Raw genomic sequence first — 18,665 nt, 5'->3', positions numbered from 1 at the left:
AAGAAGAAGAAGAAGAAGAAGAAGAAGAAGAAGAAGAAGAAGAAGAAAAGCAGGCTCCTGGATTGTTAGTGCAGTGAAGGAAGCCTGGGAGAACATACATGTTGGCTGGATCCCCAACTTTACCATGGACTTAAATGTAGCTAAAAATATAGCTAAAAGTTTCACCTAGAAACTCTTGTTCTTTGCTTCAACACCACCTGCTTCAAGACTGCTGTTGGTAGGCTGTTGGTAATTTTGTATCCATGTACAATACTTCTGAGGTGAGTGTTTGAGCCTCCTGAAGTTGGGGTGACCATTCACCTCACTGGCTTTTAATACACCAATTTGAATCCTCTAAAGAGAAAAGAGTGAACTTTGTGACAAGGGGATCCAAAGACCCAGGATACCATCTAAATATTGTATAAATGTGTAAGCACAAGACGAGACACCAGAATCTTGAGAAAGATATGAGTTACTTGATTCACTAGATGTATTTTCTTCATTGTTCGAAGCTGTGTTCACATGAAATATGATGCTGGTTTTTAACTATGTGCTATTTGGAACATAGCTTAGTACAGGGTGCTCAATAAATGGGAAAAATGAATATTAATTTGTATTATAGAACTAGGTTTAAATGAAAAGGAGGGGAAACAAGGTGCCATGATTAAGAACACAGTGATGTATCTATTCCAAGTAGACATCTGGGCTGTGTTGTAGTGTGGCTAGGTATCGATTCAGAAGATGAATCACATGGGCTTCCCAGGTTTATTCATGCTCTGTTTCTGGGAAAACACAAAAATTTAGCAGGAGACCTGGCTTCCTAAGAGGCTACTAAGCAAATGATGTTTCTTGTTTTCTATTCCTATAAAGTCAAAGATTACAGTAAAGTAAGAACAAATGAATATAAATTGGCAAAATCAACAAAAGAAGAAAGAAAGCACAAGGAAATCAAACATTCTAGCAGGCCCATTTTGTAAAGCAACGAGTAACATTGCACTAACACAGAAATGTTTCAGTGAGCATTCAACTCACTTTTCTGCTACCTCATCTAATAAGTTAAGTTAGGACTTAACCTAACTCTAGCAATGGTGAGAACAAAAACACTGGTTACAAAGGAGTATCAACACTGCCCTCACTATTTGTCCACAATGAAGTCCACCCATTAATGTCTGACTGGGGCATGAACGGCCTGTGAGCCTGGCTTTTCTGAATGGTGTTCCCACATGAAATGAGCTGGCGAGAGAGAGAAAGAGAGAGATCTCATAAGTGATCATTTTTGGTGGAAATTCTGAATCACCAAGCCTGTATTAGCATAGAGTGCAGGTTTATCAAAACTCTCGCCTGACCCTGACCAACAGCCAAGGCACTGTGGCTCTCAGTGCAGGAACCACCCTTGACGGCTCGGCCCAGCTTCTCCTGATTAGGCAGTCTCTTCTCCAGGTTGCAACCCACTTGCCAAAAAAAAGCAAAGTAAACTCAAAACTAGTGTGCTAGTCACCATCATCAGTTGGCTATATTGCACATTAGAATGTAGAGACCCTTTTGAAAAGTAAGGGAACTGGGGGTAGAAAGTGGGAAAGAAACCTGTGGTGGGCAGAAAAGAGGAGAGCGAAGAACTGCTGCACCTCTCACTGCATCCTGTCAGCCTTACCTGGCAGGAGCAGACTGAGCACCTGTCTTCTCTCAGAATCCACACTTGTCCATTGTGCTTCAGTCCTCCTTCGTGGGGACAGTCACCCGAGCAGGAGGGCCCGGAGGGACACAGGCAATCAAAACCTCCTGCTAAGTTGATGCAGGCAGAGTCATTCCAACAGGTGTGAGTTCTTAAGGCACATTCGTCAATGTCTGTAAGAAATAAATCACAGAAGTTCAAAATCCAGCCAAGGGAACCCAGGAAACACCAATAACACACAGTAACATTAAGCAACAGTATGGTGGTTTTACCTTGTGTTAGGCGCTTTGCCAAGCTTTCACAAACTTTTGCTCATTTACTCTGCAAGTCAAATGTTCTGGGTAGGCAAATCACAGGCTCATGGAGATAGACAGCATGCCCACTGCCAGCCACCCAGTGGCTGCTATGAGGTAAAATCTATAGCTGCTCAACAAGTTAAAATATTCACTTGTAGCTCTATGCTCTTATAGCCGCCATTGATTTTATTAATTCATCAATTATAGAATATACCCTTTGGAGCCTAACTCCTGTAGAAAAATGTGCATAAGCCACAGGACAGAAACAAGTGGGTAATTAGAACAACTCTATCACAGTCCAATTTCCCTAGTCCCTGATGCCAGAGCTTTAAAAGAAGTGTGTGCACGATTCTTAGTTGGTATCTTACTAAATATTAAAATATTTAACATCCCAATGGTCAAAGGAATGTTGGGTCTCACAAAAGTGTCAAAGCTACAGCAGGTATGGCTTGAATGCTGATAAAGACAAGTGTATTGAAGGTGGTATTCACTGACAACATAATAGGGAAAGCAGACACGGCCAGACACTCCACCTGACAGCTCAAACTCAAGTGACTGCGATGTCTCAAACACACTCTGTCTAGTCCCACTTGAGCCCTTTCCTGACAGCCCAACTTGAAAGGCAGCCAGTGTTGCCTTTAAATGGCTACTTTTAAAGAAATGTATCCTTAAATTTAGATGAAATATATCATTCATAAACTTCTGCTCCTTGGTACTGTTGTCATACCAAGAAAATTGTACTTTGCCTTTCTTTCTATGTGCATTTTTAAGATTTATTGGAAAGCATTTGTCATTTGTCTTTCAAAATCTTCTCCCTTGGCTAATCTCTAGCTGTGTCTACAAATACCCCTCAGATGATGAAAATCTACTGTGTACAAGGTTATTGGTACAACACATGTGACTAATATCACATGTAATGCAAGAGAACATGCAAGATACTGCTATCATGAAGTTGATGGAACAGAACACATAACTTAGACACCCATAGACAGGCTACTGATCATTAGGCTGGACTTCTGTAGGAGGGTAGAACGTTAGAACAGTGCCATCCCATCTGAATCCCATGCTAATACCTATGTGAAATTGTTCTTCATTAGGATAAAAGCATCAACACTCCTCAGACATGCTTCTTGAAGGAATTAAATCAGAGGCCCCCAGCTAGACAATGTGCAGAGAGCGAGATATTTCGGAATACTCAGCCCATAGTGGAATTTTTTTTCATCAAACTACTCCCCTCAGAGATGCTGGAGCTATAGGAAAGAGAAGTTAGAAAGCTTGTAAGAGCCAGAGGGATGGATGACTCAAAGAAAGCAGTGTCTTCTAGACACAGCAGGAGAGATGCACATACGAACTCAGAGATGCTGTGGCAGCAGGCACAATGCCTGCACAGGTTCCAGCTGTAGAAGGAGAAGTGGATACAGAGTCCCAAACCTAACCAATAAGCTATTTGTAATCGATAGCTGTGGGGTAGGAAAACCAGCTCTCTGCAGTAGAGTATCACTGGGTATATCAACACAAAACAAACTTTAAGATGGTTATTTTTTAGGGATTTCATTTTGGTTAGTACTTTTTATATTGGTATTTTGTTCATTTTGAGGTTTGTTTTTGCAGAGGCTTGTTTTATTTTTAAAGAGAGAAAAACAACAAAATTGGGTGGGTAGGAAGATTGGAAAGATCTAGGAGAAGTTGGAGGATGGAAAATGCACAACCATGTATACATATATTTTTGAAAATCTTATATTCCAATTTTAAAGCCAAAGCAGCCATTTTTACTGGTATAGACATTCATACCTATGTGTGCACTGTGTGTATTTGTACACATATAGACTATGAATATACTGACAGTTCCTGTTTCTCGAGGCTATTTGAGTGAGTTATGCTGTTTTGATCACAAGACAGAAAGTTAGCTTCAGTTTTTAGAGGGGGAAACTGAGGTACAGGTAGGTAGGTGTTGGGACGTGCTGCAGCAGGCAGTGCTTCCTAAGGGTTCTGTTAGCCTGTGTCAGCTCAAGAGCTGACGCACACAGCAGTATTCTGTGGGTTCTATTTACTTTCAACAACTTAAATTTGAGACTCTAAGATTAATTTTCAAACATTATATCTTATACAGATCCCTTGAGTACTTTTAGTTGACATTCTGAGTATAAAATGATGCAATTATCCCAAGTGTGTTGGAGTTTTGAAGCAATTATGACTTGAAAATAATGGGAAATCTATGACCTGTATTCTCTTCCCGACTGCAGTGACCATATTGCTATAAAACAGATTCATGGCAACAATACAAGAAGACATTAAGTAGTTTCGATGCTATATTTCTGTGACACTGGAGGGTTGAACTTGCAGTCTTGTCCATGCTACCCAGGTGCCTTCTAAATGAGCTCCATCCCCAGACCTCCTTTTATTTTTTATTTTGAGACAGTGTCTCCTGACATTGCCTATCCTAGCCTTGGGCTCATTCAGGAGCCCAGGCTAACCTTAAATGTGCAATCCTCTTAATAGTCCTCCAGAGTATCTGAGATTGTAGGCCTGCACCAGTAGGCCCACATAACAATTATTTCTAGAACCTATTTCCTTCTAAGATATATATTCTCTTTTTGTTCTACCAACTAAAGTCTCAGGGAAACCATTTAGTTAATAAACAATGATTGAAAGCCATGGGAAGGATAAAAAATTTGATGCCTGGATTCTAACTCAGCGTAACAGGGCCTCACTCATCTCAGAAGTGTGTTTCATAATATTCTTATTATGACTATTCTTATTCAGACTATTGCCAGCATATTGTGTAATGTGGCTATTCTTTCTCCATCCCTTTTTATCTCTCATTCTTATGTCATCTGACTACTCCCAACCAAAGTCAGCACTGAGGGAAGAAGTTAGTAGATCCTAGTTGCAATCCTAGTTTTCCTTGTAAGTCAGTGCTTACCATGACCCAGTCTCCTCACCTGTGAGAGCATATTCCCATGGACATCTTCTGTACCCCAAAACCCCTTTACCATTTACACAAATATTCTTACCCAATCTTGACTCATATAAAAACAAAACTATAAATGACTTAATAAAAAAAACAATGTTTATTTCTTGATATAATACATGTGTACATTGAAAAGACATTTTAATCCCTACACTCTCAGTTGATTAACTCAAATGATGATGCTAGTTTGCGATACTGTCTTACTCTTCTGAATTCTCATTGTAATGATAGCAGAATATGAGTTAGTATTGGGATGTGCCCTGATTTGGAACAACACAAAAGGGAAAAACTTGTGTTGCTCTCTAGTTACTCTGAAATTATGTTTAAAATGTGTTTATAACTATCTCGTAACAACTTTAACCTAGGAAATAGATAGTTGGATACACAAGTATATAAATAAATGATAGATTGATACTTATAGACAGATAGATAGACATGCATGCGTACAGATATTCATACATAAATACACATACATATGTATAGATCAATAGATGATAGATGATGAGAGGTAGGTGAAAGATACACAGACATATAGATAGATAACTAGTTGATAGATAATAGATAAAAAGTAGGTAGATGAGATACAATAGTTATGCAGATAAAAATATAGACAATAGGTATTAAGATAGGTAGGTAAATAGTAGTTAAATAGATATTATCTATAAAACCAAACAATAAAAGTCAGGTTTTATTTTGTTGATTAAGTTTTACAAGCTCATTGCTTAGTTGTCTTTATTTTAACCTTCAATTTATTCTTCTCTCTCCTGTCACTTCTCACTCTAGTATGCCAACTGACGTGGGACTGTAGACCTGATGGAAACACTTGGGTGTTGAGCTTACCACACTAGAGATAGATTTAACTGATGTGAAGTAAGTGGCAGGCCCCTGGGCTCTGTAACCATAGGACGATGTGAACCCATAGTTCTCCCATGTCTCCCATAGGATAGCAGTGTTTAGGAAGCAAACTGATCTACCTTACTCCTCTTCGTGTGGTCTCGCAGTATTTCTTTGATGTTTATAATGAAACGTCCAACCTGTCACACATCATCTCACCAATCTAGACCTTTAAATGTTATCTCCTGTCCTTCCTACATTTCATTTAAAAGTCATGAATATAAAATGTTAGTTAAGGGGCTAGAGAGATGGCTCAGCAACTAAGAGCACTGTATTTTCTTCCAGAGGTCCTGAGTTTGATTCCTAGCAACCACATGGTGGCTCACAGCCATCTATACTAGGATCTGTTGCCTTCTTCTGGCACACAGGTGTACACACAGATAGAGCAATCATATACATTAAATGAAAAAAAAAGAAATATAAAACAAAAAAGAAAAACAAAAAATTAAAAACAATGTTAGTTAAGAAGGAGCAAGTTAGTAAGAAAGAGATCTATTGGGCAACTGGATGGGTGTAGCCAACAATGCACTGTATCTAGAAAATTGTTGTGAGCACATTTTTTTTTATCTCACTATAAAACTATAAAAAATAGTGTGCAAGATAATATTCATGCAGATTAACTTTTTTATGCTCTTAACTTTGAATATATTTCAACATATCATGTTAGGCACCACAAACATACAATCTTATTTTTAGCAAAGTCCAGATTTAGGATCCGTACGAGCTGTGCTGCTTCCCATTCCACGTATTTGAAAACACATTTTTAAATTAAATTTTTATTTTTTATATTAATTATACTTTATTCACTTTGTATCCCAGCTGTAGCCCGTCCCTCATCCCCTCCTAATCCCACCACCCCTCCCTCATCTCCTCCCTGCCCCTCTCCAAGTCCACTGATAGGGGAGGTCCTCCTCCCCTTCCATCGGACTCTAGCTTATCAGGTCTCATCAGGACCGGCTGCATAGTCCTCCTCTGTGGCTTGGCAAGGCTGTACCCCACCCCCCTTAGGGGGAAGTGATCAAAGAACCAGCCACTGAATTCATGTCAGAGACAGTCTCTGTTCCCCTTACTAGGAAACCCACTTGGGTACTGAGCTGTGATGGGCAACATCTGAGCAGGAGTTCTACGTTATCTAGGTTATCTCCATGAATGGTCCTTGGTTGGAGTGTCAGTATCAGAAAAGAACCCTGCGCCCAGATTTTTTGGTTTTGTTACTCTCCTTGTGGAGTTTCTGTCCTCTCTCCAGGTTTCAATATCCTCCCCCCCTCTTTCATAGGATTCCCTTCACTCTGCCAAAAGTCTGGTTAAGAGTCTCAGTATCTGCTTTGATACACTGCTTCTTGTAGAGTCTTTCAGAGGCCCTCTGTGATAGGCTCCTGTCCTGTTTCCCATTTTCTCCTTCCAATGTCCATCCCGTTTGTCTTTCTGAGTGAGGATTGATCATCTTCCCCAGGGACCTCCTTCTTGCTTAGCTTCTTTAGGTGAAAACACTTTTTTCTTGTTATATTACTTTTTATATTACTTATTATATTACTACTTCTTTAGATGGGGAAGTATGTTACAATAATCAATAATAATGTATGAATTCTCCCTTAAATCCCTTCAATCCTCTGTACTCTATAAGAACCACCATCCTCCCTCACGTATCAGACAGTAACTGTTAACTTCATTTCTTCTGCTTTGCACACAACACTATTCTTTGCTTTTTCTAATTTTATTACCTATTTGGTAATTTTATATAATGAATTTTGATTATATTTACCCCCTCTCAATCTTTTCAGATATATCCTCCTTCCTCACCCACTCAATTTTGTGTATGCTCTTTTTAGGTTATTAGCTAGGGAGAGGACTTCATGTTCTTGTCCCCTCTCTATCATGAGGTTTTGTCCAACTTGAGCTTGCACATATTTTGTGCATGCTGTTATAACCACTGTGGCTTCATAGGGCACCTTTCATACTGTATACCAAAAATATTATTTTTCTTTTAGTTGTCCACTGACTCTGGCTCTTACACACATTCTATGCACTGTTTTGAACTGATCCTGAAGTCTTGGGAGGAAGAGGTGTGATGCATTTGTCCCATTTAGGGATGAGCATTCTGTAGTCTGTAATTCTCTATGCTTTGCCCATTTGGGGTCTCTGTGTTAACTACCATACACAAAAAGAGGATTTTTTTTCCGATGAGGGTTGTCAAATACCTTAATCAGTGGTAACACCAATAAGGCATTAGAAGTTGGTTTAATATTGTGCCTCATTAGCAGAGTAACAATACTAGGTCTCCCCTGGCAACTCTGACTTGCCTACACATATGTTCTTGGCCCTAATATCAGCACTACATGTGAGATTTATTTTTGTGGACCTATCTTTAAATCCAATCAGAAAGTGGCTGGTTCTTCCCATAATATTCACTTCATTGTTGCACTATGTCTTCACACACAGGTCACTGTTGTATATCCCAAGGTTCACATTTACAACTGGATAAGATTAAAGACTCTTTTTCCCTCCAGTAACATGCACATCGCCTCCCATCGTTATGAAACTAGCCAATAGAGATGAAGATTCAAGATGAGTACCAGCTTGCTTTTTCTGTGATTCAAGTATATGCTGTCTTCAGTAATAGTGGTCTTATCATCAAATTCTGGATACAACTAATGTCCATGATAATAGTATCGTATCCTGTGAAGTCTCTTAAAAACATTGTTGCCTCATTATCAGTGACTCCATTTTAACTGTTTTTATAAATATGCTATAAATATATTAGGTGCTTTTACAGTAATAGGTTTCCATCTGAATTTTTTAAAATGTTTTTAGTTTTATTTGTCATTCTCTGCAAAAATAAACAATGGAGTTCTGACCTTATAACTCATTCTGAATTGTATTATTATTTTAATTTATTGTTTCATCACAGATGTAAATATATTTTTATTAAAGTAAATCCCACTTCATATCAACTCCTCTGATTGTTCTCATCCATTTTTTTTCTCTCAAATTCATGTACTCTTTTTTTTTTTTTTAAACCTACTGAATCCACTCAATGCTATTATTATAAGCATGGACGTAAGGCCATCTATTGGAATATGGAGATATGGCCAGGGGCCACATCCAAAGAAGCAAACTGACTGTTCCCCAGCAGCCACTAACTGATGTGCTCATCACTATGGACAGTGAGTTCACTGAAAACAGAGCTTGGATTTTATTGCTTATTCTTCCCAATGACCCAAATGACAGAGTACATTGTAAGAAATCTAAATATTTATATAACTTCATATAATACATAGATTCATGAAATTCACAGAAAACACTATTTACATAGCCTATACTGACAAAATTTTGCTTTTGAAGTGTTCATCAAGCACAAGGAGTAATCAGTACTTTTGCTCTTACAGAAAACATTTTCTTACTGAATTATAATCTAAGAAATCTTTGATTCTAATGTAAAGTGGAACAAACATATAAAAGAGTAATCACAGAAGTGGAAAAACAAAAGCCCATCTACAAAATAATTTTTTCTATCATTTTTTTTTTTTTTTTAGGAAAAGGGCAGAGGGAACCACTTAATAAATCTTCCCATAAATTGTCTAGAAATATAATTTCAACCAGCCTATTTCCAATTTTTCTCTCTCTAAACTAATCTCCAAATTGGCAGTTAATTTATACCCCCAAAATGATAGCTTAGTCTTTGGCTATTTCAAATTTATAATATTGCAAACACATTAGCAATCTTTTCCTTCCACAAAAAAAAGTGAGCATAATGACAAGGATACCTATTGTCCACAGCAAAAACAAGGTATAAAACTGAATAGAAGAATTTCAAAGTCAATAAGGACTGTGTTGCCTACAGAGTTCTCTGTAATTGCTTTACTTATGACACAGAAACCTAATTCTTCCATGCAATTTAACAGATTTATGGAAAGCCAGATGTTAGCAATTACGGAAACCGACATTATTCATATTCTTGGTAACACAGACCTGTTTGCTCTGCACAAAGCCAGTTTAATCTGTTACACATATCCCAAGGCATCCAAAAGGAAGAGGCACCCAATTTACATATTGCAATTATTGTTTTGAGTTGAGCAAATTCAAAGATACCCTCCCAGGAGACATCTCCAAATCATCGCCTAGCCCGACAAGACAATGTAACAAAAATCAACCGAAGCATTTTATACTCAAATCCATAGTTATTACAGTTGCTTTGTTTTTCTCATTGTAAATACTGGATTTCTGTGATTTCCTTGTATTTCTTCTTATAGGTTTATTATTTAAACAGTCAATGCTTGAATAAGACTCTTCTCAATAAGATTCCATGGCTAAGCCTGCATTAGAAGTAATTTTCTCAGTGATATTTTCCCAAATTCTGAAACTTGTGATTGCAGTCCTCAATTTTACTCTAAGAGAAATCTAGTGGCACATTGATTATTTGATTCCTTCTTTGATTTGAGAGTGTGAGGTTACTTGGGCATGGGAAAAAATATACTTCGAAGATGTTTATATCAGACGCAATCAAACCATTCTCAAATTAGCCCAAAATAATTTCCCTAAAACTTGGGGAGAAAAAAATGGCTCCGCAGGAGTCTTTTTTTTTTTTTTCAAGTTTTCAAATTTTATTTCTTTTTAAAAATATTTTATTATTATTATTAATTACACTTTATTCATTTTTACTCCCCATAAGCCCCTCCCTCCTCCCCTCCCAACCCCACCCTTCCTCCCCTTTCTGCATGCATGCCCCTCCCCAAGTCCACTGATAGGGGAGGTCTTCCTCTCCTTCTTTCTGATCTTAGACTATCGGTTCTCTTCAGAAGTAGCTGCATTGTCATCTTCTGTGGCCTGGTAAGGCTGCTCCCCCCTCAGGGGGAGGTGATCAAAGAGCAGGCCAATCAGATTATGTCAGAGGCAGTCCCTCTTCCCATTACTATGTAACCCACTTGGACACTGAAATGCCATGGGCTACATCTGTGCAGGGGTTCTAGGTTATCTCCATGAATAGTCCTTGGTTGGAGTATGAGTCTCTGGGAAGACCCCTAGTTCAAAATTTCTTGTTCTGTTGCTCCTTATGGAGTTTCTGTCCTCTCCAGCTCTTGCTTTTTCCCACTTCTTACATAAAATTCCATTCACTCTGCCCGACAGTTGGCCATCAGGCTCAGCATCTGCTTTGATAATCTGTAGCGCAAGGCTTTCAGAGGCCATCAGTGGCAGGTTCCAAGTTTGTTTCCTGTTTTCTTCTTCTGGCTTTCAGGGGCCCTCTGTAGCAGGTTCCTAGGTTGTTTCCTATTTTCTTCTTCTTCTGATGTCCATCTTCTTTGCCTTTCAGGATGGAAATTGAGCATTTTAGTTAGGGTCCTCTCTTTTGCTTAGTTTGTTTAGATGTATCGATTTAAGTGGGTTTATCCTATATTGTATGTTTATATGAGTGAGTATATACTATGTGTATCTTTTTGCTTCTGGGACAACTCACTCAGGATGATCCTTTCCAGGTCCCATCATTTACCTGTAAATTTCATGATTTTCTTATTTTTCATTGCTGAGTAATACTCCATTGTATAGATGTGCCACAATTTCTGCATCTATTCTTCAGTTGAGGGGCATCCGGGCTGTTTCCAGCTTCTGGCTAATACAAATAAAGCTGCTACAAGCATGTTTGAGCAAATGTCCTTTTTGTGTACTTGAGCCTCTTTTGGATATATGCCTAGGAGTGGTATGGCTGGATCTTGAGGAAGTGCTATTCCTAGTAGTCTGAGAAAGCACCATATTGATTTCCAGAGTGGTTGTACAAGTTTACATTCCCACCAGCAGGGGAGAAGGGTTCCCTTTTCTCCACAACCTCTCCAGCATGTGTTGACACTTGAGTTTTTGCTCTTGGCCATTCTGATGGGTGTAAGGTGAAATCTCAGGGTTGTTTTGATTTGCATTTCCCTAATGGCTAATGAGATTGAGCATTTCTTTAAATGCTTCTCTGCCATTCGATATTCCTCTACAGAGAGTTCCTTGTTTAGCTCTGTTCCACATTTTTTAAGTGAATTACTTGGTTTTCTGCTTTTCAGCTTCTTTAGTTCTTTATATATACTGGATATGAGTCCTCTGTAAGATAAAGGGTTGGTGAAGATTCTTTCCCAATCTGTAGGCAGTCGCTTTGTTTTGATGACAGTGTTCTTTGCTTTACAGAAGCTTTTCAGTTTCATGAGGTCCCATTTATTGATTGTTGCTCTTAGAGCCTGTGCTGTTGGTGTTCTGTTCAGGAAGTTCTCTCCCGTACCAATGAGTTCTAGGGTATTCTCCACTTTTTTTTTCTAGCCGATTTAATGTGTCTGGTTTTATGTTGAGGTCTTTGATCCACTTGGACTTCAGTTTTGTGCAGGGTGATAAGTATGGATCTATTTTCATTTTTCTATATGTACACATCCAGTTGGACCAGCACCATTTGTTGAAGATGCTATCTTTTTTCCATTGTATGGTTTTGGCACCTTTGTCAAAAATCAGGTGTCCATATGTGTGTGGGTTTATTTCTGGGTCTTCTGTTTGGTTCCATTGATCCACCATTCTGTTTCTATGCCAATACCATGCATTTTTGATAACTGTTGCTCTATATTACAGCTTGAGATCAGGGATGGAGATACCTCCAGAAGATCTTTTATTGTAGAGGATTGTTTTAGCAATTCTCGGTTTCTTGTTATTGCATACGAAGTTGAGTTTTTTCTTTCCAGGTCTGTAAAGAATTGTGTTGGCAATTTGATGGGAATTGCATTAAATCTGTAGATTGCTTTTGGTAAGATGGCCATTTTTACTATGTTCATCCTGCCAAGCCATGAACATGGGAAATCTTTCCATCTTCTCATATCTTCTTCTAATTCTTTCTTCAGAGACTTGAAATTTTTTTCATACAAGTCTTTGACTTGCTTGGTTAGGGTTACACCAAGGTACTTTATGTCATTTCTGGCTATTGTGAAGGGTGTTGTTTCCCAAATTGCGTTCTCAGTCCTTTTGTCTTTTGTATACAGAAGTGCTACTGATTTTTTTGAGTTAATTTTGTATCTGGCCACTTTGCTGAAAGTGTTTATCAGCTGTAAGAGTTCCCTGGTAGAGTTTATGGGGTCACTCATGTATAAGATCATATCATCTGCAAATAGTGATAATTTGACTTCTTCTTTTCCCATCTGTATCCCCTTGATCTCATTCAACTGTCTTATTACTCTAGCTAGGACTTCCAGCACTATGTTGAAGAGATATGGACAGAGTGGGCCGCCTTGTCTTGTCCCTGATTTCAGTGGGATTGCTTTAAGTTTCTCTCTGTTCAGTTTGATGTTGGCTATAGGCTTGCTGTATATCACCTTTACTATGTTTAGATATGTGCCTTGCATCCCTGATCTCTCTAATACTTTAAACATGAATGGATGTTGGATTTTGTCAAATGCCTTTTCAGCATCTAGGGAGATTATCATGTGGTTTTTTTCTTTCAGTTTGTTAATATGGTGGATCACATTGATGGATTTCCGTATATTGAACCACCCCTCATACCTGGGATGAAGCCTACTTGGTCATAGTGGATAATATCTTTGATGTGTTCTTGGATTCTGTTTGCAAGTATTTTATAAAGTATTTTTGCATCAATGTTCATAAGGGAGATTGGCCTGAAATTCTCTTTCTTTGTTGAGTCTTTGTGAGGTTTAGGTACCAAGGTGATTGTGTCTTAATAGAATGAGTTTGGTAATATTCCTTCTGTTTCTGTTTTGTGGAATAGTTTGAAGAGAATTGGAGTTAGCTCTTCTTTGAAGGTCTGGTAGAATTCTGCGCTGAAGCCATCTGGTCCTGGGCTTTTTTTGGAGGGGAGAATTTGATGACCACTTCTCCTCTTTCTTTGGGGGATATAGGACTATTTAATTGATTTACCTGGTCCTGATTCAGCTTTGGTAAGTCAAATTGATCAAGAAAATTGTCTATTTCATTTAGATATTCAAATTTTGTGTCATATAGACTTTTGAAGTAAGTCCTAATTATTGTTTGGATTTCCTCAGTGTCTGCAGTTATGTCCCCCTTTTCATTTCTGATTTTGTTGATTTGGGTGGTGTCTCTCTGTCTTTTAGTTAGCTTGGCTAAGGGTTTGTCAATCTTGTTGATTTTTCCAAAGAACCAGCTCTTGGTTTCATTAATTCTTTGAATTGTTTTTTTTTGTTTGTTTGTTTGTTTCTAATTGATTGATTTCAGCCCTGAGTTTGATTATTTCTAGTAGTCTACTCCTTCTTGGTGTGTCTGCTTCTTCTTTTTCTAGGATTTTTAAGTGATCCATTAAGTTGCTTGAATGAGCTGTCTCAAATTTCTTCTTGAAGGTACTTAGTGCTAGGAACTTTCCTCTTAGTACTGCTTTCGTTGTGTCCCACAAGTTTGGGTATGTTGTGTCTTCATTTTCATTGATTTCTAGGAAGACTTTACTTTCTTTCTTTATTTCTTCCCTGACCCATTTAGTAACAAATTGTTCAGTTTCCATGTGTGTGTAGGCTTTTTGATATTTCTGTTATTGTTGAGGTCCAGCTTTATTCCATGATAATCAGACAAGATACAAGGGATTATTTCAATCTTCTTGTATCTGCTGAGGCTTGCTTTGTGACCCACTATATGGTCTATTTTGGAGAAGGTTCCATGAGGTGATGAGAAGAAGGTAAATTCTTTTGTGTTTGGGTGTAAAGTTCTGTAAATGTCTGTTAGGTCCATTTGATTCATGACCTCTGTTAAAGACATTGTTTCTTTGTTTAATTTCTGTTTTCTTGACCTGTCCTTTGTTGAGAGTGGGGTGTTGAAGTCTCCCACTATTAATGTGTAGGGATCTATATGTGGTTTAAATTTTATCAATGTTTCTTTAACAAATGTGGGTGCTCTTGTATTTGGGGCACCGATATTCAGGATTGTGATGTCTTCCCTGTGGAATTTTCGCTTGATGAGTATGAAGTGTCCTTCCCCATCTCTTTTTATTAATTTTGGTTGAAAGTCTATTTTATCAGATATTAGAATGGCTACTCCTGCTTGTTTCTTGGATCCATTTGCTTGGAAAGTCGACTTCCAACCCTTTACCCTCAGGTAATGTCTATCTTTGTAACTTAGGTGTGTTTCTTGTATGCCAGTGATTGCTGGGTTTTCTTTATGTATCCATTCTGTTAATTTGTGTCTTTTTATTGGAGAGTTGAGTCCATTGATGTTGAGAGAGATTAATGACCAGTGGCTGTTAGAACCTTTGATTTTGATGTTGGCTGTGGTCATAAGGTTGTGTGCTTGGTTGCTTTTTGTTTTACTGTAGTAAGGTTAATTATTTCCTGTGTTTTCTTGAAAGGAGCTAATTTTTTGGGGTTGTATTTTCCCTTCCAGTGTCTTCTGTAATGCTGGATTTGTGTGTAGGTATTGTTGAAATTTGTTTTTGTCATTGAATATCTTGTTTTCTCCGTCTATGAGGACTGAGAGCTTTGCAGGGTATAATAGCCTGGACTGACATCTGTGTTCTCTTAGGGTCTGCATGATATCTGTCCAGGCCCTTCTGGCTTTCATAGTCTCTGTTGAAAAGTCAGGTGTGATTCTAGTGAGTTTGCCATTATATGTTACTTGGCCTACTTCCCTTGCAGCTTTTAGTATTTTTTCTTTGTTCTGTATACTTACTGTTTTGATTATTATGTGGCGGGAGTTTTTCTTTTCTAGTCAAATTTGTTGGGTGTTCTGTAGGCTTCATGTATTCTTATTGGCCTCTCCTTTAACTTGGGGAAATTTTCTTCAATGATTTTGTTGAAAATATTTTCTGGGCCTTGGAGAAGGGAGTCTTCTTTTTCCTCTATATCTATTATTCTTAGGTTTTGTCTTTTCATATTGTCCTGGATTTCTTGGACGGTCTGTGTCAGGAATTTTTTGGATTTAACATTTTCTTTGACAGATACATCGATTTCTTCCATTGTATCTTCCACACCTGAGATTCTTTCTTCCATCTCTTGTGGTCTGTTGGTTATGCTTACCTCTGTAGTTCCTGTTTTCTTCCCTAGATTCTTCCTCTCCATTATTTCCTCCATTTGTGTGTTCTTTAATTTTTCCAGTTCTATCTTCAGGTCTTGAGTTGTTTTGTTTCCTTCCTTCACCTGTCTGATTGTACTTTCCTGTTTTTCTTTTAGTTCCTTCAACTCTGTTTCTTTTATTTCATTCAGTGCTTTAAGTATTTCCTTTCTAAAGGCCATAAACTGTTTGGCTCCAGCTTTCTCTATTTCTTTACGGATGGCAATATTTTGTTTGAGTTTATCTTCCTCTATGTCTTTACTTATCTTATTTGTTTCCTCTGTTATCATCTTCATGAGCATAGTTGTTAGGTCATCTTCTTGGATTTCAGTTATGCTGGGGTGTCCAGGGCTACTTGCCCCTGGGTAACTGGGTTCTGGAGATGCCATATTGCTCTGTCTTTTGTTGCTTGAGTTTTTACACTGGCCTCTACCCATTGTGTTATCTTAGGTGTTTTGGGTTATTTTCTGGTGGTTCCTGGGGATCCTGTGGTGGAGAGAATCTCCTTGGCAGAAAGCTGGTTTTTCCTGAAGGAAGTCTTCTCAGCTTTTTGGGTATAGTCCCTGGATGGCTGGCATTTTTTCAGGAGTTGCTGCTGCTCACCTCAGGGTTAGAGACCTGAGTGGTAACTGTGGTCTTTGTTAGTCGAGAGGGTTCTCCTCTCACTCAGGGAAGTCCTGAAGACAGCTGCCCTGTTTCTGGTTTTCTTGCTGTAAATTTAATGATCAGCTGCTGTGACCCAGTTGGACATCTGGCACGCAGCAACTGTGCTTGTGTCTGGAGCACAGCTGAGTGATGGCACTTGGCCCCGCCAGTCTTTGCTAGACTTTTCCAGGGAAGGCTTGGGTGATTTAAGTCAGTACAGTTTCCTTCCTTCCTTGTGGATTCTCTGGAGACAGGGACTCTCAGTCTCTTTTTTGCCCTGGGGCGCACCACTCAGTCTCTGCCAGCCAGCTGAAACTGCCTGTGTCTGCCTTTCCATCCTTTAGGAGCCTGGGCATCTGCCTAACCTGGGTAATTTTCTTGAGACCTCTTTGGGGTGGGGGTGTCGGCTGAATGCTCTGAGATCAGACCAGCCAATACCTCCCTGTGTGTTTGCACTGGACAGTGAAACACAGTCTCTGGTGCCCTGGTGCCCACAGTTCTATCTGAGGCAGTCAATCAGGCGGTCAGGCAGGGCTCTGTGTAGGCGCCTGGGTCCCTGGCTCTGGCTCTGGGCTGGCTCCTGGGACGCCCACGGAACTCGAGTCATTTCCAGGGGATGTCTGGGTAACCTAAGGTCGGTCCCAATCATTTCCTGCACGGTGGCGTTATCTCTAGACTGAAAATTCCAGTCTCTGATAGTGTGGTGGGCATGGTTCAGTCTGGGACCTTGACCAGAGACACTGGCGTGTGGCTCTGGGCTGGGGCTGGCGGGTAAGCGTCTGGTGGAACCGGAATCTCTTCCAAGGTTTAGCTGGGTGAGTTAAAAGCTGATTGAATCCCCCACCGTGGGGTATCCTCTCACCTGGGAAACACAATTGTTTTGTTTTATGGCCTTGAGTTCTGATTGCTGGTCTCTGTGCCGATCCTGCTGTGCTGCTGGTCAGAATGAGAGTCCTCCAGGCACTGCCATCTTGCCCCACCTCCTCAGCAGGAGTCTTAATGCCATAAAAACTGTAAAGGTGCTTGCCTTAGGAGCCAAAAATGCTACAGGTAGATTTCAGAATCCAGCAAAAACAGCTTTCCTCAGGGTAAGTACCAGTTAGACCAAAAAATTGAACTGTTTCATTAACCCCTATTTCTTCTTCTTGAATATCTTTTGTAGCAGATCAGATTCAAAACAGGTAATGTATCAGAAAAGGAAATACTAATGGGGTTTGAACACCCTGCTATGCGGGTTCTGATGTGGAAACCACTACCCGACATTAGTGGTTTAGAAATGAGAACAGAGCTTGGGTGGGGGGGTGTTATTAGACAGACAAGATAGAGCACAGGTGCCTCCTCATAGCTGCAGTGGTATTACTTCTTTCTGGCAGAAAGATTATGGGATAAGGCACATATACTACACATCAGCAGAATAATTGTGATAAAATGCAGAGAAAGATGAGGTCTCTTGCAACTTGCAAAGCAAAGGGCTTAGAGACTATTAAACTGCAGGTAGCTCCAGACACTAGTATAAGGCTCCATGGCTATATGACCTTGTAGTCAGTCTTACCACATTTAGCCAGAAGGTCTGCTTTAGAGCACAGACTATTAAGGATGAGACTGACATACATAACACATTGGAAGTTATCACCAAGCACAGTAAGGAGCTGGGATCATTTTACTTTCACGGAGCATAAGATATGTAGCTGAAGGGGATAAATGGGACATGCCTTCCTTATGTGCCCGGATGCATGTCATTGGAAGTTTCCAGTGTTCAACCAGGGTCACCTTTGCAGTCTCTTTCTTAGCCCTCTTCAGAAGACTCTTTCAATAGGAAAGCAATATGGTCTGCATTTACTATTCCTGCATGTAGTCCCTTGATCCTAATTCTTGCTGTCGACAACTAAAAACTGCCTCAAAATAGTCACCATTGTTGTCTCTGCATGGATGCAAGCTTTGAGGGAACTTGTCTACCTATCTGAGGTTCTGAGGCTCCTCGTGACAACTTATTGCAAAACCATCCCCTAGACTTAGCAACTATTGAAATGTTGTTATGAGAATTTTATCAGAGAGCTTTCATAAAATTTCTGAGGTTTAGTGTTCTCTTAATCAGTCAATTTTTTAATTATTCAGTTTACCATGTTTATCCATTACTGTGCTGGGCTACTGCTTATGGAAGGAGATAGAATGGAGAAGGGAGGCACATACAGTC

The 18,665-nt window shown here is 39.3% G+C and overlaps 1 protein-coding gene across 2 annotated transcripts in view; it reads right to left on the bottom strand.

The window, feature by feature from the left end:
* Nell1 (neural EGFL like 1) overlaps positions 1–18,665 on the bottom strand; it is a 950,996-nt gene that overhangs the window by 27,564 nt on the left and 904,767 nt on the right. For both annotated transcript variants that reach the window (XM_055608364.1, XM_055608365.1), the window contains one exon: positions 1,631–1,824. In XM_055608364.1, the coding sequence (XP_055464339.1) occupies positions 1,631–1,824 (194 nt within the window). The remainder of the gene's footprint in view (positions 1–1,630; positions 1,825–18,665) is intronic.

Source organism: Psammomys obesus, unplaced genomic scaffold (genome assembly GCF_907164565.1).
Source record: "Psammomys obesus unplaced genomic scaffold, mPsaObe1.curated_primary_1811, whole genome shotgun sequence".
NCBI classification, from domain to species: Eukaryota; Metazoa; Chordata; class Mammalia; order Rodentia; family Muridae; genus Psammomys; species Psammomys obesus.
This window is presented reverse-complemented; position numbering and strand designations above follow the sequence as displayed.